Raw genomic sequence first — 22,695 nt, 5'->3', positions numbered from 1 at the left:
GCAGCCACAGGGAAAGGGAAGGAGCAAGCCATCCCAGAGGCGTCCCACACCCTGCTGGACTCCCAAGGCTTTTCCAAGGGCTCTCCACCTCTCCTCTTCCCTACTCACCCCACTCCACTGTCAGGTTTCAGCTTCACCATAACTTCCAGAAGATACAAGGATCTAGGAAGTGCTTTATAATGGAAACATGAAGGAAAATGTGAAGGCAAACGTACCTGCTGGCACTACTCCACATGTCTAAGCCTTTATTTCTGTGAAAAAAATCTACTCTGCTGATTAACCTACCATGACCAAGTTAGCTTATCCTCCAGGATTTGATATTATTGCACACGCAGAAGTAGGTAGCAATGGTAATGAAAACCCACTCTGCTTCATAGGCCGTATAGTAAATAGAGAGCCATACACAGTTCTCAGATACTGCGCAGAGCAAAATCATATTATAGACCCCCTAGCATGAAACCGCCTCAAAGGTAACACTGTAATTTGCATTAATCTTGGGACGCCCTGGGTGCAGAAAGTGGTTTGAGAAAGACCTGCCTGGAAAAGCTCCTCTCCTGTGTTCGTTCACCTGGATTCAACAAAGGGCCCACAAGTCTCAGATTTACACCCTTGCAGGAAGCAGTTTCTTCGAAGAAGCTGCAGAGCCCTTCCCGCTTCCCGCTGTCTGTCCATGAACCTTATACACATCCATGATACATTCAGGGTGTTTTCTCTTTTGAACCAGCCATGTCCTTGCAGCTAATATTTTAAAAACTACTTCCCCTGCAGTTTTAACTGTAACAATTGAGTAAGCAGAAACCAAGGCCATTACTTTTTTTTTTTTACAAAGGATTTTTTATTGCATAAATAGAGGCTTTGATATTTTGCTGTATGTATAAAAAGTTGAGATACAGTTTAAGTGAATGTTACTCTTAAGGGTTTTATTCCTTTGACACATCCTTCATCTACAGGAAGGCTTCACTCTCCCAGAAAAGGAATCCAATGCAAGCTGCCAAGTGTCAGAAAATCTGCATGGTGGGGAAACAGCAGTGAGAACAGCAGGCATGCTATACTGGCAGCACATGGGCTAAATCTGCCTGTGCACGTGGCATGCTGCAACTGGAGCTAATCCCAGCTCTGCAGTGCTGACACTGGAGAACATTTTTAGGGTAGGAGAATTCATCCCTTCTTGCAATCCCATTACAGAAAGACTTGGCTGACAGCCCGAGAGAAGGCAGAAGTTAGGAAGGCCTGGGCCTCTGGTGGGTAACACTGGGTGACTGCGCAAGTAGGGTATTTTCTGTGAAATCAGAGATGCTTTAATGCCAGTCATTCAACAAGGTCAATGTCATATGCTGAACACAGAGGTCTTGTGGGATGAGCTCACTACCCTGGGGCAGCAATCCCTTTGGCTATGAACTCTGCCAAAGAGAACTCACTGGGACCCAATGCTGCACACACAGCACAGTCTCCTCATTACAAGCAGCAAGCTTCCTCACTTGCAGGGCAGCGACCTCTGATTTGTTTAGCAATAAAACTCCATATAATTTTCTCTGACTTACTCTGTAAAAACAGAAAGAAGTGTCCTGACAGCATTTCCCAGTGGCTAATGAAACTGATTTAAAATAAAAGTTTAAAATGGCACAAGTCTGCCCAGAGACAAGACTGTAATCTGATGTAAATAGGAGACTGAGAAACACCTTTGGTTTTGTTGGTTTTTTCCTATGCAAATGAACCGCTTTGTTCCCACTGTTAGTTCCAGGGCTCCATTTCTAGTCACAATTTCCAACCCTTGTTGCATGAAATAAAACAGTGACAGGTTTGAAAGCAAAACTAGTAAACATTTCTAAGAAATGAAACTCTCTTCATATGTGAGGTGATGACCTTAAAAGGGGAAAGTAAGTTTTTTAGTTTAATAAAGAGTAAAATTACATCAAACTCCCACTGAGCTTGCAAAGGGCAGGCAGGAATAGAATTCCCATTTTGCTGCAGAACACAGAGATGTGAAACAAGTAAGATATCTAACAAGTCAGGGAGTATAATCTTAGCACTAGGCAGTACCCATTTTGCTAATGGACTTGAACCAATAAGACAATGATTGCTTAAACTATGAAAGCAGGAAGGAATTCAGCACATAGGGAATCAAAACTCAAAACTTTTAAGAAATTCTGTAATGTTCATTTTGCTCTTTTATGCAGAAAGATGTCCATTTTCCTCAGTTAATGATATATGGTGGATATTACATAGCATCACCTGTAGCATTTCTGTTACTTTGGGAAGTTCCATGGCATGAAATTTGGCCCTTTCAGCTAAACTATCTACAACTTGTCATGTATTTAACTAGTATGAAATGGCTGATTCTTTCTATCTTAATTATGTGACTTAAGGCCAAGAGGACTTATTGCATCATCCTGTCTGGCACACCTCTCCTGCATTTTTTGCCCAATTTAACCATCTTCTATGCATCAGGACTTCCTGTGCAATTGGTTGGATGTAAAAATTCAGGGAGATGAACTGCTGAAGAGGAATACTGTGCTAAGATCTCCTACATCACAAACCATAGCTGCCAAGTTTTCTGGTGGTAACTGCAATTCCTACAAAGAATGGGCATGATATGGGTGTACAAATACACTGAAACACCACAGAGGACAAATATTACAAGAACACAAATAATGGTGATAGTTCTAACTGCACAATCCAAAGGCATCCAAGTCAAAACGTAGTGGCATTAATATGTCAGTGCCACTATTGAACACCAAGACGTCAAATAAATTCTATACCTGAGAGACTCTTCAATCATACTTCTTCTCTGCTTCTGTTTTCTGTTTCTCTTCACGTTCCCTCTTCAGTTTTTCTTCAATTTTTTTGCTCTGGTACATTTTTACTCCAGCAAAGGCTAAGCAAAGAATCAATGTTTTAGCTGCCAAAATGTACATCAGCAATGGGAAATTCTCCAAAGCCTGAAATGCAAAATAATATATTTAGGTAGTTACTGGAACACTTGGACAATTAAAAATTAATCTACAGAGATGCTATACAGCTTCCTACAGCAACAGCATTATTCAAAGCAATGGTAATGTTCCTCTGTTCATGCGGGATTTTTCTGTAGAAAACTTTAAACTAGGCAGATCAACATCTGGGGAAAGGACAAAACCAAGTTAATTCAAGTTTGTATATGAAGCCCCTTTGAACAGGTCTTTGTTGCTTTTGCTTGCGTTACAGCAAACAGAATATTGGCACGATCTGGAGCTGAAAAAGGGGAAGAACCGAGTATCGTAGGCTAACTGTAAAAGTAGGAATGCTGCTGTACAATTCTCACATCAGCGATGGATCTGTGCATATCAGCTATCAAATGTGATCCCCAAAACCACTTTTGTGCTCCTAGAAATTTTAATCCATGGTAGTTTTGCAATTAACTTGCCCAGATCTGAAAGGTATAGATAAATGCCTTTCAAGTAGAAGAAAAGTAAAAAAACCCAAGACTCCAATGATTCAGTTTCAGGAGTTTTTAATGCCTGGAACCACTGAAATTGCACAACATATTTAAATGTTATAAAAGCATCCTGCCATAAGTGTATGTGGAATAAAAAATAAAATGCAAATGGGTAACACTGTGAACATGGAATACAAATATGAGTGGCACAAGCACTCAGTGAAAGATGTTAGTTCCAGACTGATACTGAAGGCACATGAACTTCCCAGCCCAATATTTCAAAGAGCCACCTGGCCAGCAGGATCAGTCTGGTCTTTCAGGGGAGCACAGTAGGTTCACAGTGCCAGCTCCTCCTTAGCAAGCCTTCCAGTACCCTCCTTGTACCCTTAGCAGGCCTTCCAGCACCTCTAAAGTTGTTTGGTCATTGTCAAACTACTGAATTTAGAAAAAGCCTTGTATCTATACACCAACTAGTCTGTCCCCTTAAAGTCCACAAATCAGAGGCTAAAGTGAGGTCTTTTATAATGCTGATCTCTACAAGCTGCAACGTTACATTTGACATCAGACCACTCCCCTCTAATTTTGGAAAAAAAAAAAATCATGCTCTGTCCATCTCTCAGCATATTAGAAGTGGCAATCTCTTTAAAGCACAGTTCTGCAACACCAGAAAGGTAAAGCCAAGGCTTGGGGTTAGCATTGCTTTCTTGAGAAATGGTTTCACATGTTAAAACTGCTAATGCATGAGGTACTTGCTCAGACACTTCTGTGCCTTACACATGTACCCTACAGAGTGTTTATGGCCCCAATACACTAAAAGACACAGTGGAGAAAACACTCTCCAGTAATGAAAGGAATTGAGGAAAGAGGAGCTGGAAAGGCCTGGAAAGAGGAAAGCCAGGAGGAGCAGAGGCAAGCAGAGCAGAGCAGAGCTTGTCTACCAGTGTTGTGCTCAGGTAGGCACTGTGAGGCCCCAACAGCAAGTACTGGGGCCAGCCCGCAAGGTGCAAGCATGTATAGCAAGAAAGGACAACAACGAGTCCTCTGTCCCTGAGGTGCAGACACTGTGGTGGTTAAACAACCTTCACCTAGGCAACAAAGCCATCTTTATAAACACAGGACCCACCCCACCCAGACCTTACATGCATTTGCTTGAAAGAGCAGAAATTCACTGCTTTATGAATGTGAAACATCCTCACCTTCCAATTAAATGCCACCATCTTGGCTGCGTGATATTGCCTGTCCCACAGCAGGCTGCGTCCAGCACCAGCGAGCGTCACACTTCTAAAGGCACAGATCAGAACAGAAGCATCTTGAAGAAATGGAAATTAAAAAAGAAATAGCCAATCTGTTTCTACTCAGCACATCTACCCTGCACCTTACTGACAAGCTCATCTGCTACACAGCACCTGGCAGCATATCAGTGCCACATGGTTCAGGAATGACCTACATGGGCCTTTTTGGAGCCGAGTGACAGAAGCAATGTCCGTGCTGCTGAAGGACAGGGTTTTGACAGGCCCCAGGCAGGTGTCACGCTTGCGCAGAGCAAAGGCTGGGCTTCCACCACACACAGCACATCCCAGCAGCTGCTCAACCGAAAACACAGCACTGGCTGGTTTTGAAAGCTTGACATGTGTGCACATCACACTGCCTCACTGATGTTTGAGACCTAGCAGACAGAAGTGCACCCAGAAGAGCTGTCTTGTGGTTTTCAAGCCCACCTGCCCTGTTCAGAGCCTGAATGCTTAATGAATCCTAGCATCTATTATAATTTACTCTCTGATTTACTAATAAATTAAATTCTTCATGAAGCCCATAATAACACAGAAGTAAGCCAACCACTTGCTGGATTCCTTGAGTAGTCAACAAACATTTCAGAGCTGAACTCTGGGGCTGAGAAATGTCCAAGGGGATCCTGAAGGCTGCAGCACACGGCCACAACACTGCCCTGTGGGCTCAGCTTGCTGCTCCACCAGCACTGACACTGTTTCAGCTGCTGGATTTCAAATTAAGCATGTTTCCCTGCCTGACTCCCTCGAGGTGTTTCCTGTATGTGTAACAACAGAGTCACTGTCAAAAAGCAGGAGAAAGCACTACAGCTTAGTCCAGACCTTCACCGGCAGCTGGGCTGAATAAATCACCACCATACCACAATAGTTGCTGCTGACCTTTCCTCAGAAACAAGGAGTCAAGTAAATGTTCTTGCAGCTCCTGTGCTGCTCAGCCAGCTTCTTCATAGATGTCCTTATTTCTCCAGCTAGGACATCCTCTTCTCTCCTTTCCCCCCAGCTGCCAAATCCTTACCCTGCAGAGACCACCCTGGAAACATCCCCATGGAGAGACATCACTGGAGATCTCTTACTGAGATCAAACTACACCAAAGGAGTGGCATGGCCAACTTGTTTGTCATTCACCATTTACTGTGTTGAATCCTGAGTTGTGCAGCTCCCTTCTGCTGACAAATTTTGTCAGGGCAGCTGCGAACTAATGAGTCAGTAGTGTTACACCTCCAAAAAAACGGCATTTTAACTTCTGATGTTTCCTCCAGAATTTCAACAACCATTAAGATCTGAAGACCCCTGCAGATGGTCACAGCAAAAACCTCACCATTCACAATTCACCATGCACAATTCAGAGCAGAATCTGGTTCTCAGTGCATGATTCAGATAGCTACATTCTTCTCAGTGAAACCCAAGTTACACAAGTGTGGCCTGAACTGAAGGGACTGCAGTGTCCTCATCTCAGAACACTGACTTGCGTGGAGGATTCATCAGATGCAGTCCTCACTCTTCTAAACTGCTATAAATTCTGTGCTTCAGTTAGAATCAATTTTGCAGCACATTGTAAAAATGCAAGAATTCAGCTATTCAAACACATGCTAGCATCTGGCATATGATGCTGAAAAGGGGTTTTTTATTATTTTTTTAAATGCAGAAGTATTTTACTCAGCAAAAGTTATGCAAACCCATCTATGGGGTCTGATTGCAGGGTACTGTCCCACCAGCAAGAAGCAGCGTATAATGTGTTACCACGGTGTGCACTCCTGTGAATGCTCTTGGTTGCGAGTCAATTATTTAAGCACTCAGTGCAACACTTCTGTAATACTTCTGCTCTTCTGAGACACAAGTCTGAATCTGCCTGAACTGTGTAACCACCAGGAGTAACTGCAATGAAGTCACAAAGGAAGGGAAGTAAAGAAATTCTCCCTTTGTTCTGAAGAGTGGTGTTTTGATGCAAAATGTTTCCTGTGAGAACTGACACTTTTGATGGTCTGTCCTCACAATGTCTTCTGCAGTTGGAACTGAGCAGGGAAGCCACTGCTCTCTCCATGGTGCATTCCCACATCCTGTGCCACCAGCCTCCAGTGGTCAAGCACTTGTCCCCATTTCATCTCTTGACTCTTCCAGTCTCCATCTTCATCCAGACCTTATTAAATACAGCTGAAACTCCAGGACAGAAAAAAATAGGTGGAGCTGGGGCACAGGACAGGGAGAAAGTGGGAAGAGGAGAGAAAAAGGCATGATTCGCTTCACATTTGGAAAAACATTTGTTAGTGCTGAGGTCATCAATACAAAAGCAAAAAGCTCAGACGCTGTACTTTTCAAGGTTGTGATATCTTAAAAGCACGCACGCAAATAGACAGCTGAAATTTCATGTTTGCCTTTTTAGAAGCAGATAAGGCACAGATAGGAGTTCAGAACACATCTACAGTCAGGCATTGTTCATTCCCCAGGAAAATGCAAGTTCCCTTAACAAACACAGTGCTACTGGCAACAGAGGCTGGGCCCCATGGAAGGTCGGTATTACCTTCACTGAGGAGCAAGGAGGTCTCGTGTTGAGGCACGTGAGAAACAAACAGGAGCACTAGGCTCTGCCTGAAGCCCTGCTGGAGACTCCGTGACAGACACACCATAAGCTATCCATCACACACTTGCAGACTGCTATGCAGGGTAGGGATAAAATGCTATCACTCTCACATATATCAGTAGCTGCCTTCACTGTGGTTGCACCTCACAATTGCTAGCCTATTTACACTCAGACCTTCTCTGTGAAGTAGATCAAACTACTGCAGATGAGAGAGGAAGAGAGGGTCTGCCCATATCACACACCTCAGCACTGTACAAGCAATCCTGTGTTATCTCCAGATGCTGTGGTCTTTTGGATCCAGAGCAGGCAGAGAGAGTCACCAACGCAGCCCTAGAGGCTCGTGTCCTCAGCAAGGCTAAATTGCTCCCAGGGACAGCTGCACCAAGTCCCAGAGCTAGACTTCAGCTGATACCATCCCTAGAATCTCTACCCCATGCTGTGTTGTGCAACACAGACCACCCCAGACAGACTAAGGAGTTGGGCCCCAGTCAGATGGGAAGTCTGTGGTGGAGAACAGAATTGAATTCCTGGTCTCTCAGCCGCTGAATTACAGTTCCAGTTCACCACAGCAACCACATCACAGCCCAGCCACTCACGCCATTGTTTGCTTGTGCAGCAGCAGAGTATTGACTGGCCTGCACGCATCAGAAAATGTCTACACAGGCATCTGGGTACTCACAATCCCACTTGAGTTGTCTTGGCTGAATGTCTCACTCAGCCTGCCAACAACTCCATCTACCCGACAAAATGGGACTTGAGATACTCTTTTGTCTACTGGGGATTTCTGAGCAACTCCATTTGATCCACTTTGTGAAAAGCTATAAAAGTCACCAGCCACAAGGCCTCAAAAAGCAGTGAGCTGCTAGGGTTATTTGACTGCATTTAAAATGGAGCAATGGCTGAATATGACCTGAGCTAGAAAAGGGGTTTCACTTTACCTGTCTCTTGTTGCTGCTTTCTTTAACGCACATATTTCAGGAAGCAAAATGCATACTTCCCACATGGACAGCTACTGGAGGACCCACCACTACATGTGACCTGTGCTGCATCATGCATCAGACTGAGCATCTGCAAGGATGCAAGGATCAAGCCTCCTCAAAAAAAAAAAAAAAAAAAAAAAAAAAAAAGACTACTGGCTCATGGGAAAATATAGTAATATGGCAAAGCCCAAAGGCTGCAGAGAAACACAGTGGAAGAGACTGTAAGCCAGAGCTGCTGCACTAAGAATCTATCACAAACCACTGCCACAAGACACAGCCGTTATATTAAGTCAGACATACTCAGACCTGTGCACATTTATAGCCTCTGTGTGTATGTGGGTCAAGACATTACTCCATAAAAAGACCTGTGCAATCATTCAGTTCATACTAATGTCACTGATGAAGAAATTCCTAAACTAACAACTCAAGGAACATCAAAACCATAAAGCCATGTACAATCTTCATACCTGAAGAAGCAGAAATGAAAATATTAGTGATTCCTCTGGCAGCTCCTCACATGTTCCAAACTGTGGAAAATAAGAACAGACCAGATCATGGCACCTGGATTAAAATCAAATCAAATCAAACCCAAAAATGTTAGCGGCACATCTGACTGTCCCACCTTGGCTCTCAGGGCATAATTTGAGCCACGTCCCAGGGTCCTTGCTAGTTGCAGGCCCTTGCTTTCTACCACCACCTTGCCCCAGGAGGGTCTGCTGGATTAGCTATGTCCCTGCCGACCCCAGCTCTGCCCTGGTCACCTCTCCTGGTCCCTGCAGCACCAGTGCCTGGCACAGCCAGCAACCCACACACACACATGAGGAAACCAAACTTCTTCAATAAATGATAACATCAGATCCCTCTTTCTTACTTATTTACTTCATTTTTCCTTCAGAAAACAACAAAATTCGGCAGACTCATAGGCTGAAATGCACACTTCCAGGCAGCCATGCATCTTACCCTGCAGCAATATGCAGGGAGACGGCTGAATCAGGCCTGCTCACGGCTTACAGCCAGCGAGGGAGTCTCTAGCAGCTTTTAAACTCCTCAGTTCCTCGGCTGAGAGGCGGCTGGGAGGCCGCAGGTTATGGCGAGGGAGCTTCTGCCGCTCCCGGGCACGGAGCTGGCCCCAGGGCGGGAGCCGAGTCTGTGCGGGGCCCAGGCCGGCAGGGCGCTGGGCGGGGGGGCGGGCAGGCAGCCGGGGGACGGCGGGGCAGGGCGGGCAGGAGGGCAGGGAAAGGGGGCAGGAGAACGAGCAGGGAAGGCTGGTGGAGAGGCAGGTGGCAGGGCAGGCAGGAGGAGGCAGAGGGGCGCTGCGAGGCTGGCAGGCAGGGGAGCAGGCCGGAGGGCAGGCAGCCATGCAGGCACAGCGGGCCGGGCCGCGGGGCGCCCCGCTCCAGCCCGATCTCAGCCCGCCGCCCCCGCGTCCCCCCCGCAGGGCGCCGCGGGCGGCCGCGCTAAGGAACGGTGTGGGGGAAGGCCCAGGAAGCGCGTCCCTTACCTCCCGGGACGGCCATGGCGCTGGGCGGGAGGGCGCGACAAACTACATCTCCCAGGAGCGGCAGCGGCAGCGCCCGGCGGGGCTGGGCCCGGTGAGCGGCCGCGTCTCCCCGCCCTGCGTGCCTCGGGCGCCGCTCCCGCACACCTGCCGTGCCCCGGGTTTGTTCAAAAAAATAAGATTCTGAGATGAAGCAATTCTCACATGTCCCAGGGGTGCAGGTCCGGGGGCAGCGCGGTCCGAGGGCAGCTCCACTGTGCAGCCTCACAGCCGCCCGCCCGCCACCGGGAGCAGGGCCTGGGGCGGGCCTGGCGGCTGCTGGGGGTACTGATGCACCTGAACAAGTTCTCCAGGGGTGCTCCTCCGACTGTGCTTTGCCAAAAGGGGCTCTCCGTCACCATAGCACGGCCACAGCACCAGGCCCAGGTGGTCCCAGAGGCCCGCCACCCGCTCTATTACTAAACTCTTAAGTGGAAATGATACTGAAATGATCCCTCTCTCCAAGCACCGCTTAATGCTGCTCCACGTCACCCGTCCTCTCACATCATACTTTTTCACGTCTTTCCTCCCGTAACTTCCAGTCCATAAGTACAGATGAGTTATGTCCCCTGTTCCCTCTTCCTCCTGTTGCTGCGATAGGGTTCATTGCACTCTCCCGTGCTGCCCCGTGTGCTGGAAAGGATTTCCTCACTGTACTCACAAAGGTACCTCAGCGATCTGCCTTCAGTTCCCTTGCTGCTCCTGCTCGGTGCAGCACAATATTGCGCTTTTCCAGCCGTGGGCCCCGAGGGTGCGGGAAGCCCTGCGGGCCGGGTGTGGAGCAACACGCAGCAGGAGCAGGGGAGATGGCGGACACCCGCGGGCCACCCTGGGAGCTGGGGGAAAGGGGGTACACTGCGTGGGGAGGGGCTCACCGGGCTGCGCTGGGGCCTGACGAGCCTTCCCCAGCACTGACGGGCCGAGATTATTCAAAGGCTTGTTACTGTGCCCGCAAAAGGCACATCTGGAGCATGAGGGCAGCTGCTGTGCCAAATCTCAAGACCAGCCTCCAAGGCAAGCCAAAGCTCCCCAACAAAAGAAGCCCTTTTCTTTTTCATTTCTTTTTAACATGAGCAAAGCAAAATTGTCAGAAATGCAGCACCAGACATGGCTGAAGTGTTTCAGCCAAAACTTTCTAAAAACAAACAATAAGCCCACACGATAGACAGCCAGCATGGGAACTTTTAGCTTAAGCGATTTAGGACTGGCAACATGAATCGGAGCCAAATCCCAAGTCTCAAAAAATGAAGCACGTTTTAATACGAAAGTGTCACCCGTTCTGCTTCTAATTATTCTGTGAGAGCCAGTGCTGTGATACTTCAGCAGCACAGGATAAGAGAGACAGCTTGAAAACCCATTTCCTAGCCAATATAAACCGGTACCAAATGTGGGAATGCCTTAGGAAGCATGGCAATGGGACAGCCTTGATAGCTGGGGTATAAATCCCTGCTCTGAAAGCCAGAAGGCAGGATCTCAGTGGTTTATGCTGAGCCCTGGTTGATGGGATGTAACCAGTGCTTCCATCTCCCAGCTTGCATCCCAGGTAGACAGATTGTTCTGGAGAACCAAGGAGCAGCAGAAGAGGCAGCTTGGCCAGCTATGTACTTGAGGACAAATGATGAACCTCTGGAAGCTGCCCTAGATAACCAGGACATGCTCCTAGATAAGACTGCTAGTTTAGCAGCTCTTCTTCTATAAAACAGGCCTTGTCAGAAGGCCATGAGTCAGTCTTTGCTGCCAATGAATAATGAAATCAAAATGGGAGCCAGATCATTAAAAAAATAGTTTGGAATGAATGTGTGTAGGTAGAGGTTACCTCCTATGATTCATCCCATAACACATTGTTCAGTTGATAGGTGGACATTTTGATATTTTACTGTACATTTTCAAGTTATTTTTAAGATGGCCTGAAGTAACACAGTTTGGATCTAAATCAGAACTTTTGACCACTTAATCACAGTTATTCTGAGGTGGGAACATCCACGTCTGCTTCTGGATTTAAAAAATGCTAAAAAAAAATCAAGTTACTCATTATCTTCGTTTTATTTTCCTGAAGAACAGAATATCAAAGCAAAACACAATAATGCAATTTTTTGGGGTGTTCCCTGAGCAGCTGTGCCAAAGTCTTCATGGGAAACAGTAATGTTGATTTCTTCAGCACCCCATTCTGCATTGACCTGTCTGTTAATGTAATGAACAGTTTCACAGCTATTTGGAATTCCAGTGAGTTCCCTGCACGTGGCTTTATGATGTCCTTTTTGCTGGTGTTTCCAAAAAGTCAAGGTGATCCAGGGGTTGTTTTGTCCCTTGCACCCAAGTTTTCATGGATCACACACTTGAGATCGTCTCGATTCAGAACCTGGGTTTTGTACTTCTCACCCCAGTCCTCAACAATGTACTGATGATAGGGGTCATTGGAGTGCTCTCGCCTCTTTGATTTCACAGTACTCACCAAGATCGCCACAATGATGAAGGAGAACATCCCAATCATCACCATCAAATAAAGGATAACATAGTCAAAGTTTTCAGCATCAACCTTGGCTTGCAATTTATCTGCTGCTTCCGTCATGTTTTTCCTCCAGCCATTCATGTAAGTGAGAAAGGTTTCCTTGAAAATATCTTCCACTGCCCAAGTGAAGTTTTGTATTTCAGCCATCCTTGTGAGTTACAGCTACTAAAGACAACATGATACTTATTTTAATCAAATACCTATACAGTTACATTGTTTTCTTTTGCCTGCGTTATGACAATTAACTAATAACACCTGCCACCTGCCACTTGAAAGTGCAGTAACAATTTTAGATCAGCTGAGAATCCCCATCTCTGAGTGGTTCAATATGTTCAGAGACCCAGGGAAGCCTTACTCCTGTCCTCACTCATGTCACTTTCAGTCTTTGGGAAGCCAAGTATACCTTGGTGAAGACCAGTGAGCATGGGCTCCCATGACCCACATTACAGAGGTCAAGGCACACTGCCTTCCCTACTGAGGCAAAACACCAAGTGAAGAAGCATTTTGACCAGAAGAATACAAAGTACATATTGGATCCTGTAAGAGCTGGCACAGTGGCACTCCAGCCAGCTGCCCAGGATCTCTTAGGGATGGAGGTCACCTCACACCCTTTCCCATTTGGTCTCAGACATTACATCTGGTGTGAAGGCTGTGGTACCCATGCAAGCGCAAATGAATCTGTGGAAGCGTAACAGCCAGACAGCTAACTCCTAAATGGTAGCCTGATAAACTGGGGAGGGAGAAGGAGGCAGAACCCCCATACCTGGAATAGCCTCATTGGTCATTAGGGCCAGCCACCCCAAAGGGGCAGGGATGCTGAGTAGTGCTGCAAAGCCAAGTCTGTCCTGCCCCTCTCCCAGCCACCCCAAAGCATGCCACAGTCAGACCCACCTGTTGTTCAGAAAAACATGAATCAGATCTCTATCCCACAGGAGACATGACCCTCCAGCTCACTCCTGCCACAGACCTTAGTCCTGCTCAGGGGCAAGGCTGGTCCAGCACCATATGGACACAGTGAGGGTACCCCTGCACCGGGGCGTGTTAGGAGCTGTTGTTTTCAATGGTCTTTCTCGAAGGCTGGGTTTCAGCGTAGATAGTGTCACTATCAGAGGGGAAAATGGTGGGAGAGGGACCCTGCTGAGGATCCCAGGCTGTTAACACTTCAACAGTTCATGGGGGGGGGGGGGGGGCGGGAGAGGGATAGATGAGGGAGAGACCTGCTCAGCAACTGATTACTTGTCAGTCCACATAGTCCCCTGATCCAGTCACTGTGCTGATCCATCTGGTTGTACTGAGCTAGGTCTGGGGCAGAAACTATCACATACCGACTCCAGTAAATGAGCTCTCAAGAAGCTCTGAGAAAAGCCACTGTCCTTTTCTGTCTTTCCTACATAAAGAGGAGAGTGTGACAGGAGTGCAGTATGCTAGCCTGCAGAAAGCAAAAGGTGTGGTACAGCATTTCAGTCTGATAACTGACTGAAAATTCACCTTTTTATATAACACCTGCCCTTCAATGCTTTTGAGCCAACCAAGCCCTACAACATGTGGCAAAGCTTCCAAAAAAAGTCACTTAATCTCAGTGCAGTCTTCAAGCAATGAGAAACTCACTGCAGCCTGTGGTAAGAGGCAGTGAATTTTCATCACTAATAAGAAATTGTGGTGTCTTTCAAACTGGAGTTCAGCAATCTACCTTCCTCTGCCTGTTGGACTAGCCTTGCGATATCAGTGTGCATAGAACAGGCACATGCACATAGAAGGACACAGGTACAGATGCACGTAGGTCCCTCTGCAATTCTACATTTACACATACTCGGACATAGGGGATAAAGGTAATTACTGAAAGTAAGCAAGCTATAAGCAAAATACAAATACAAGCTGCCTTGAAACTTTTTCTCTGCTTTTTCTTTGATTGAGAACAAAAATTGCTTTTCTTTTTGAGTAGGAAATAAAGAATTACCAAAAGAAACTTACCTTTCCTGTGCCCTTCGCTAATGAGATTCACGATAGCACTCAGGGTTTTAAAACTCCACTGGATAGTATGATGATACTCTCAAACGGAGCAGAGATATCTTAAACTTTAAGTAGCCTTCAGCCTGCACAAGGCTGTAGGCAATTGCCTGTTAAATAAGTGCCTTGTACTGCATGCTTTATGTTTATATTACATTTAATGCCAAATCTAATCTCACCTGGAAAGTCAAATATTGGCTGACAGCTTACATCAGTCATCCTGTCAGATGTGGAGTATTATTCTTTATGCTTATTACTGCAGGTTTTATATTGTAAAAGAGCACTGCTGTGCTTTCCTAGGGGTAAACATTGATGCAGGTCAGTCTTTGTTGACCCAGACAGAAGAGTAAAGATGAGCTCTGCAAAAGAATGATGATGATGATGATGTTTATATAATATTAACAACAACAACAACAACAATAATAATAATAATAATTCCCTGGGCTGATATGGGCACGAGAGGCTGAGCACTGAGCAGGCAGTGTGAAAGGCCTGTCAGGTTGCTTAGTGGCCATGGTTGACCTTTGCTTTTTCATCCACCAGGATCATGATGCTTGTTAGTGACCAACCCCTTGCTGCCAGAAGCAGGTCCTCATACACAGCCAGGACCACCTGGCTCCTCATTCATGATCTGGAGCAGGACAAGACAAAAACTTACTAAAAAAAAAAAAAAAAGAAAGCAGAGTTAATTAATGTTGATTTTATTTCTAGCAAATAGCACATGCTGACACCTAACTGAAAGACTGAGTCACACCTTGGAAAATCGCAGTGTGCTCAGTGAAATGAAACAACTTCAACTTCAGTCAGCAGCGGTTCCTGGCTATGATGGGGACATCCAAGGGAGGAGGATTAGGGTAAACTTGTGATGCAAAGTGCTCCATAAGCACATGAGCTGGGACAGACTCTGTAAAAAATATTTTCATTTTACAGGTAGACCTGCCTAAGCAATTTGCAGAGAAAGCAATTTCTCAGGTAGCTCTGCTTTGGGGAAGATAAAACAAACATGGACTACCAGTGAATCAACAGTGCACATCAGAAGAAGGGAGACATGCTCTCAGTACAGAACAGTGTTAATCCCTGAGGAAGCCCTGCTAGTGCCATGCTGCTGACATTGTCATGGTTACTGCTATCATTTCTTCTGGATGATTTTCTGTGCATGAACACCTCCCAGCACGGGAGCGAGCTGCTGGCAGCATTTCCTCTCTGATCACTAGCTTCTCTCTGGCAGTTTCCCACATGCCCTCAGTTCAGCCCCTTGAAGTCAAGGTAGCTGGCAAGCTGCTTCTGTTTGCTTTGATGAAACCCTTAAGCCAGAGGAACCACAGCAAGTCCAGCCTCCTGCACTGCACAGCCAGAGACCCAGCATGCTGTTAGAGGAACTCCCAAATGCGGCGCTGCGAGCCTGGCTCTGGAAGTAAGAGCAGCCATAGCCCTGGAGGTTCCCAAGCAGCGTAGCTTGGGAACTGCTGCCCTGGACTGCCAATAACTAGGTGAAAGGGCTAATCCCTGCTTCAATGATCCTCTTCTACCATCTGTTGCTGGCCAGTCCTCTTCAGCCAATACTGGCAGGCGTATACTCATGCATACACACAGATATACCTATATATATAAAAGATGCATATGTTGTCAAGTAGACATGAGACTTAACTGCAAACTCTGTTATCAACAAAACCAGAAGAGTACTTGAATAATCCCGTTCTGCTCGTGTCCCCCTGAAGGTCACATTTGCTCAGGTTTTGCTTAGTCTTTATAGCTATGAGGTGATCAAGGACAGATTGCGTGGAACTAGTTTAAAAGAAGGAGAGGCAGCCAAACATCTTGGGCAGGAAAGGGAACTGCCTTAATACTAGTCTCCCAGATGGGGACTAATGTTAAGCAAAATGCTCCTGATCTCAATGGAGAGAGGTAGGGATGGCTGGTTGAGCCTCCTGTCTCTACCCCAAGAACAGCTAGGTCATGGCAAGCAGGAGGAGTCCCTGGTGACTGGAAAAAGGCAGATGTCATGCCCATCCTTAAGAAGGGCAATGAAGGCCCAGGGAGCTGAAGGATGATCAGCCACACCTCAAAACATGTGACGATTAAGGGGAAAGTCCTTCTGGAAGCCATTATCATGCATGTGAAGAACAAAAGGTGATTGGAAACAGCTAGCATAGATTTACCAAGGGCAAATTGTGCCAGATCAGGCTGATTGCTTTCTATTGTGAGATGCTGGGAAGACTGTTTCAGTAGGCAGAATGGTAGTGGTGATTCACCCTCATTTAGCAAGGTTTCAGCATGGTCTCTTATAATATCCTTGTGGCCAGTTTGGAGAGATATGGACCAGATGTGTGGACTCTGGACCTAGGTGGACCACTGTCATGGGCAAGATAGGGTAAATGACAACCCATAGCAGATCTTGATGCTGGGCTTTATGTAAGAACCAAGGAGATGAGTACTTTTACACCCATCTGCCAGCCCCATTGCAGCAACTGACCATTCACTGATGAGGCAGTGCTGTGGCAACATCTGCTTTTGCCTCCCAGGTGTTGTGGAGCTGGTGAGTCCATCCTGTGACAGGGTGTTGTCATCAGCAGGAGGTACACCACATGTAAACATGCACAGTATTTAACAATCAGTATAAACAACATTACAATTGAACATATTTTGACATGTAGCGGCCCTGGGGTCTTGAAGGCACTGTTAGAAGAAAACATTCTCTTTTTAGATGTACGGTAGGCTCAGAAATGAATAATGTTCAATTGTTCATAACTTTCGTGATTGATAACACTTCTGTGACTATATTAGCGAGGTATTCATTTGCTGACAATTTTACAAATCCTTTGTTAGTCTTACTAGTGAGACGGTGAAGAAGGTAGCAGACATACTGAAGATCTTGTGATTAGACTCAGATCTCATAGGAGGGTTTATGTGAGCTCATTAACAATTCATCTCTCCCAGTGTTTTGCAGTATCTATTGTAAATGCATAAAGGGATACTTATAAATAAAACCAAACATGCATACACATAACATACATAGATCACTATCTATAGGATTGGAACGAGGTGCTCAATTTTCTGTTTCCTTCAGAAGAGAAGATTACAGAAGATTGTTATTAATAGTGAACTTTGTTCCCCAGATATTTTCCTTCATAGGAGCTTCCAGTATACTTAGCCACTTTTTTCCAGTCCTCCATTAGTTGTTTCCTCATATTCTCTACAATAAACAGGGTAACTTTATACTTTTTAAATCAGCAGCTGATACCTTTATACACACTCTTTGCCGTCTTTTTCCTTCCTTTTCTTTAAAGTAAGGCAATTAATCATACATAATACATTAATTATAGTGTTCATTACCTAGGATCATGAATTTTATAGGGTTAATTCTTAGAAACAAAAGAATATAGTTGTAAAGAGTGGTTATTGGAGAGGTATGAGTATCCTCTCATATGTAGGTATGTAATTTTCCTTTGGTATTTCTTCTGTTGTGGTTAAATCATAATATTGTACTGTTCACTGTGCCTTTCAGACCTCAAACCTTTGTATACACAGACTTATTCCACAATCACCTCAGCCTTTAACTACTGATATGCTATACTGCTAACTACTGATACTTCAGTGCTGATAGCACTTAATTAGTTACCCCACTGCTTTAAACTTTTTGCCTTCTTGATAGCCCTCCTAGATTCCTTCTGGTATTTACACATTTGCTTAAAAGAACATTAGTGAAATCGACAGTTCTGTCCCTGGGTCTGGCTACTGCTTTTCAAGTTGTCTGTCAGTCGATCACCCTGTAAAACAAAAAAATCTATCAAGGCCACTAGGTTTTTATAGTTTGGTTTTAATGGTGACTGATGAAACTTTTCCTCTTAAGATTACTCAATATTACATCTATGAATTAAGTTTAAACTGTTTCTTTGTGTTGGTTTTTCTCTATAAACCAATTTTTACTACATCTTGGGACACTTTCTAGCTCCTTCTGCTTTTTCATGTCAGTGTTGGTAATTAAAGATGCAGGCTCTTTATTTTTCTGTTTTGCAGATGTGCTTCTAGGTGTCTTACCTGTTTCTTGCATTCTTGTGCCAAGCCTCTGCAGTGGATCAGCATGCGTAAGCCACCACCTCTCCAGGAGCTTTGACTTCTACCTCTCGAACATTTAATTCTTCTGCATCTGTTTGCCATTCCTCTAAGGAAATCATTATGGTTTCATTTTCTTTCTGCATTCAATCCATGCATGATGGATGTTATTTTCTTTCCCATGGTAAGGGAGTTAGGATTTGTACATCATTTCCTCCCAGGGCTATGGTTTTCAACACAACCGGGAGTTTTGATATCTTGCCCTGTAGAGGTTAGTTCTTTTTAAGTGAGGAAATCCTTTTGCAGTTGTTTATTTCCTATTTCTTTCAGGGAGCAGTATTTAGAGATTTCATCCTCAGCCTATTTTCTGGGGCCTTTATCTGCTCAATGGTAAATACATTTGCTGGTTCAATGGCTGGGATATTCTGTTTTTCTGAGAGACTCTGAGACTTAATTGCATGTTATACAGTTTGACCACCTATTATAACACTTCGAGTATGCTTGCAAAAGTATTAACCCCCATCTTTTCACATAGGATCTGACATGAGCACCAGCCAAGAGGAGCAGCTGATCTGCTGGAAGGTTGGCTACTGTTCAGAGGGATCTTGATAGGTTGTCCCTAAAATGTTCATAGCCGGTGAAAACCTCTCTTTAAATATTAGAATAACTTAGTGTCTGAAGATTGCTCCCTCGTCATATCAGAGACCCATGTCAGGACGCACTATCCTTAATACCTTGTATAGAAACAATAAAGAGAGTGCAGGCAGTGGAGAGGGACACCTGGAATGATCGCTCATGACTAAATGAAAATATGTTTGACGATGCAACATTTGCCAGTCATCACAGAAGGGAGAGGAAGAGCATTCAGAAGGAAATGGGTAATGGTTTTAAGCTGAAAGAGGATAGATTTAGATTAGATTTTAGAAACAAATTCTTCACTGTGAGGGTGGTGAGACCCTGGAACAGGTTGCCCGGGGAAGCTGTGGATGCCCCATCCCTGGGAGTGTTCAAGGCCAGGCCGGATGGGGCTTGGAGCAACCTGGTCTGTTGGAAGGTATCCTTGCTGATGGCAAGCGGGTTGGAACTAGATGATCTTTAAGTCCCTTCCAAGCTAAACCATTCTGTGATTCTATGATTCTGTGGAAGTGAATTTTAACCATATTTTGTTATGCAGTACAAGTGTAAGCAAGGTTGTGAAGGAAAACCTTTTGTGCCTATGAGAAAAGAGTGTGTATCTCATCAGGATGCATTTGACAGCGGAGGACTCCAGCCTAAGCAGTTTCTCAACCCTGAACGCTTCATAAACCAACCAGGCAGAACAAGTTGGGTCCCAAACTCTTGATTGTGTCTGGTGCTGAGACTGCACTGCAACTTGGATACCAGCACCTGCCACCCTGCCAAGAAGTGTGCTGTTCCCTTCAGCCCAAGCTGCAGGGATGGAGAAATCGTGGCCAGGCAGAGACTGCAATCATTCAGCTTTGTTGCTATGGTTTTTATGTGTTGCTGTTGCAAAAGCTTTAGAGGATAAATAAGGGTGTTGCCTGCACATAGCATTTAAACGAAAAAGCAAACACTAATATTTCACCATGTCCAATGCTTGGCTTCTAGTGACTTAAGGAAATTCACTCCTCATCCTCTTTGAGATCACCCTTCTGAAAGCAAGACGGAAAATAAACACCTTTCCAAAAAATGACCACAGGGATGGCTCTTGCTGGGAACAGATAGTTCTGAGGGTGTTCTCCAGCACACTACAGGTAAAGGACATCCCCACATCAGTCCTGGAGAACATGAGCTGCTGAGTGACCTCCATTCCCAGCACGGGCAATGGGGATGGTGCCTGCATGCACCACTGATAAACTGCAGCTCTGGCGGCACCACCCCCCTCCTGGTCTGCTAACAGCAGGGTAAGACTAACGAGGGCTACACATCATGGCCTCGTGCCTGTTAACACCTCGGTGTGTCCCTGCACACAGGCTTATCACCTCCCATGTGGAAACCCCAGTCCTCACTGCAGTCCAGGCAGCCAAGGGGCTCCTGAAAGGCAGGTCAGGCTGTCAGCGGGATCTCAGTGTGACCTCTTCACACTGCCCCAGCCTAAGGACAGCATCCTTCTGGCTGGGAAGGTAAGATGCGGCACTTGGAATGCATGTATGTGTGCCTCTCAGAGAAGAGAAGAAACCTGAAGTGCCCACCCAGGTTCCCTCCTAAACATCAAATGGATTTTCACCATAATTTCAACATTAAAATAATGTCTGCAGCTAAACTGTGGTGCACCACCTGCTGTTATCTGAAGGCAAGGAACTGCTCAAGACCAGTATCATGAAAGGTGAAGCTAATGGTAATAACTGACAGCAGCAATTTTGTTCCTAACAGGTTAAGCTGAATCTGGCCTTTGGATGGGAAGCTGCAGGCCAGTTGCCTGCTGGGTTGTAGATAGGAACCAAAAAGTTCTGCAGAGGGACCCACACACCTCCCACATGCACAAACACACTTGGTACTACTCAACATCACTGCCCTCTGCTCCTCACCCACACTCCTGGAAAGAGGTTAGTAAAGAGTTGGATGGGGAGTATAAAAGTTACCCAGGGCAGCGCACACAGCAAGGTACTGGCTGTGCCCACCTGTCCTCAGCTTCCATGGAGTATGTCTGAAAACCACAGTTCATTTGTCATCAGTGGTTTGAACTAGCACCAATGGTGGTATGGAGGTACCACTGTCCCGCCCCCACCTAGCCTGGCCTCTGGGCCCTCTGCTCTGATGCTTATACACTTGACAGCTACATTCCTGGTCCTGGAAATAAAATTGCGTTGTGATCCATCAGCCTCAAGTGGGTTTTTTTTGTCCTGGCATTTGCTCTGATAAACTCTATTTGTGCAGCTAAGGGCTGGTGAAACTGTGTGCTGTGCACGTCAATCAACACACACAAGAAGACCTTTTGAGACATTAAGGTTAGTGACTGCTGCTCTCATATAGAAATTCATGCCCTGTGCGGAGTGCCAGCCCAGCCTAAAACTGCACCTCAGTTTGACTTCCAGTGATGTCCACAGCTGAACATGATGACAGATGAACATTTCTTCCTTCTGTGTGTGTTGGCTCTTTAGGTGCCTGGGCTGGAGAAATGAAACAGCTCTTTACATGTTCTCTCCACTTCCCCACAAGGCATCCAGAGACAGGCAAGCCAGACCTGAGGTGGTGCGAGAGGGCCAAAGGTATGTGCTTTGGCCTCGAGCTGACCTGAGGTTTTGTTGGGAATTGCACTGGGTAGCAGTTCACAGAAATTGCATCACAGATGTACAACGGTAGCAGGCATCATGCCACACCTGCTTTCTAACAAAAGCCATTTCTCGCAACCGAACTCACTGGACCCTAGGGTCTCCTTAAGAGTGAGCTGCTAGTATCGAGGAGTTTCTGGGAATGGAAACTGGGAGAGGCACCCTTGCTGAAACCACATTTTATTGAAAAGTCCTGTCCTCATAAAGCAGAGGGAAAGGAGAGTAGTAGTTACAGCAACAGGCCATGGGTTTGGCAGGAGGTCATCGTGCTGACAAAGGTCACTGATTGCAACAGCTCCTCTGGGCAGGGGCAGCTCACAGCTTCTGATGGGGCTGAATGCCCACAGCAACACCAGTGGCTTCAAGTCTTGTTTCTTCTCCTTTCATATCCTGACCGCAGAGGGTGGCCTGTAAGCTGGATCCAAATCTGGACTGAGTCTGAGTCTTTACAAAATCACCTTGTCCCCTTCTTCACACAGTGCACTGCTAAGCTGTGGACCTTCTTGCCGCAGGACTCTGTGGATGCCAGCACTTGGCAAGCATTCAAAAGCGATTAGATTGATTCAGAGAAGAAGAATGTATCAAGAGCGTTTGAGTATTTGAATAAAAAGACATCATGCCCTGTCACAGCAGAGTGCTGAGGATTATTCTAGTGAGTTATGACTACATGCTTGCCCCACTTTTATGTTCTTTCTTAAGCTTCTAGGTTTGTCCATTCCCTTGACCGATTTCTTCACTTAACAAAACCTCCCCACCTTTTCTGGTAAAGGGGAGGGAGAAGCACGAAGAGGATGACGGGAAAAGAAAAAAGGCATGTAGGAATTAACCTGTCCAGTGCACAGCAGAGAAAACAAAGGTCACCAGGATGCTCCCACCAAACCTCCCCTCTGAGGACAAGGGTGCCATGATTTGATGGAGCTTCAGGTGGGATGAAGTAACTAAAAAGAGGAGGGCAGGAGAGCAGCCAGAGCCTTTCTAGGAGGCTCTGCAGGGGTCAGAAGGGATCACAACCTACCACCCTCAGGGTGCTTGTGTGCCAGGGTGTCCATCTTGCCACAGAA

At 45.9% G+C, this 22,695-nt stretch overlaps 1 protein-coding gene across 9 annotated transcripts; it reads right to left on the bottom strand.

The window, feature by feature from the left end:
- Positions 1-2,803: 2,803 nt before the first annotated feature.
- On the bottom strand, positions 2,804-20,893 carry KCNE2 (potassium voltage-gated channel subfamily E regulatory subunit 2). 9 transcript variants are annotated; one of them, XM_080374766.1, is made up of 4 exons: positions 13,194-20,893; positions 9,959-12,467; positions 8,724-8,783; positions 2,804-2,939 (listed from the first exon to the last, which is right to left on the bottom strand). In XM_080374766.1, exon 2 carries the CDS (start codon positions 12,447-12,449, stop codon positions 12,072-12,074), a length of 378 nt encoding a protein of 125 aa, XP_080230892.1. In that variant the 5' UTR covers positions 12,450-12,467; positions 13,194-20,893; the 3' UTR covers positions 2,804-2,939; positions 8,724-8,783; positions 9,959-12,071. The 9 variants fall into 9 exon arrangements, 6 of the variants coding, with proteins under 6 accessions (XP_080230892.1, XP_080230893.1, XP_080230891.1 ...); XM_080374767.1 differs by having other exon boundaries at positions 9,959-12,464; positions 14,489-20,893; XM_080374770.1 differs by lacking the exons at positions 2,804-2,939; positions 13,194-20,893 and adding exons at positions 4,728-5,728; positions 6,669-6,882 and having other exon boundaries at positions 9,959-13,101.
- Positions 20,894-22,695: the final 1,802 nt, after the last annotated feature.

This window comes from Falco punctatus (genome assembly GCF_963210335.1).
Source record: "Falco punctatus genome assembly, chromosome: 2".
Taxonomy (NCBI): Eukaryota; Metazoa; Chordata; class Aves; order Falconiformes; family Falconidae; genus Falco; species Falco punctatus.
The sequence above is the reverse complement of the archived record's forward strand: the minus strand, read 5'-3'. Positions and strand labels throughout refer to the sequence as shown.

Excerpts from the sequence above, each read along its gene's own strand:
- KCNE2 (XM_080374766.1), bottom strand. The coding sequence starts at position 12,449 with ATGGCTGAAATACAAAACTTCACTTGGGCAGTGGAAGATATTTTCAAG.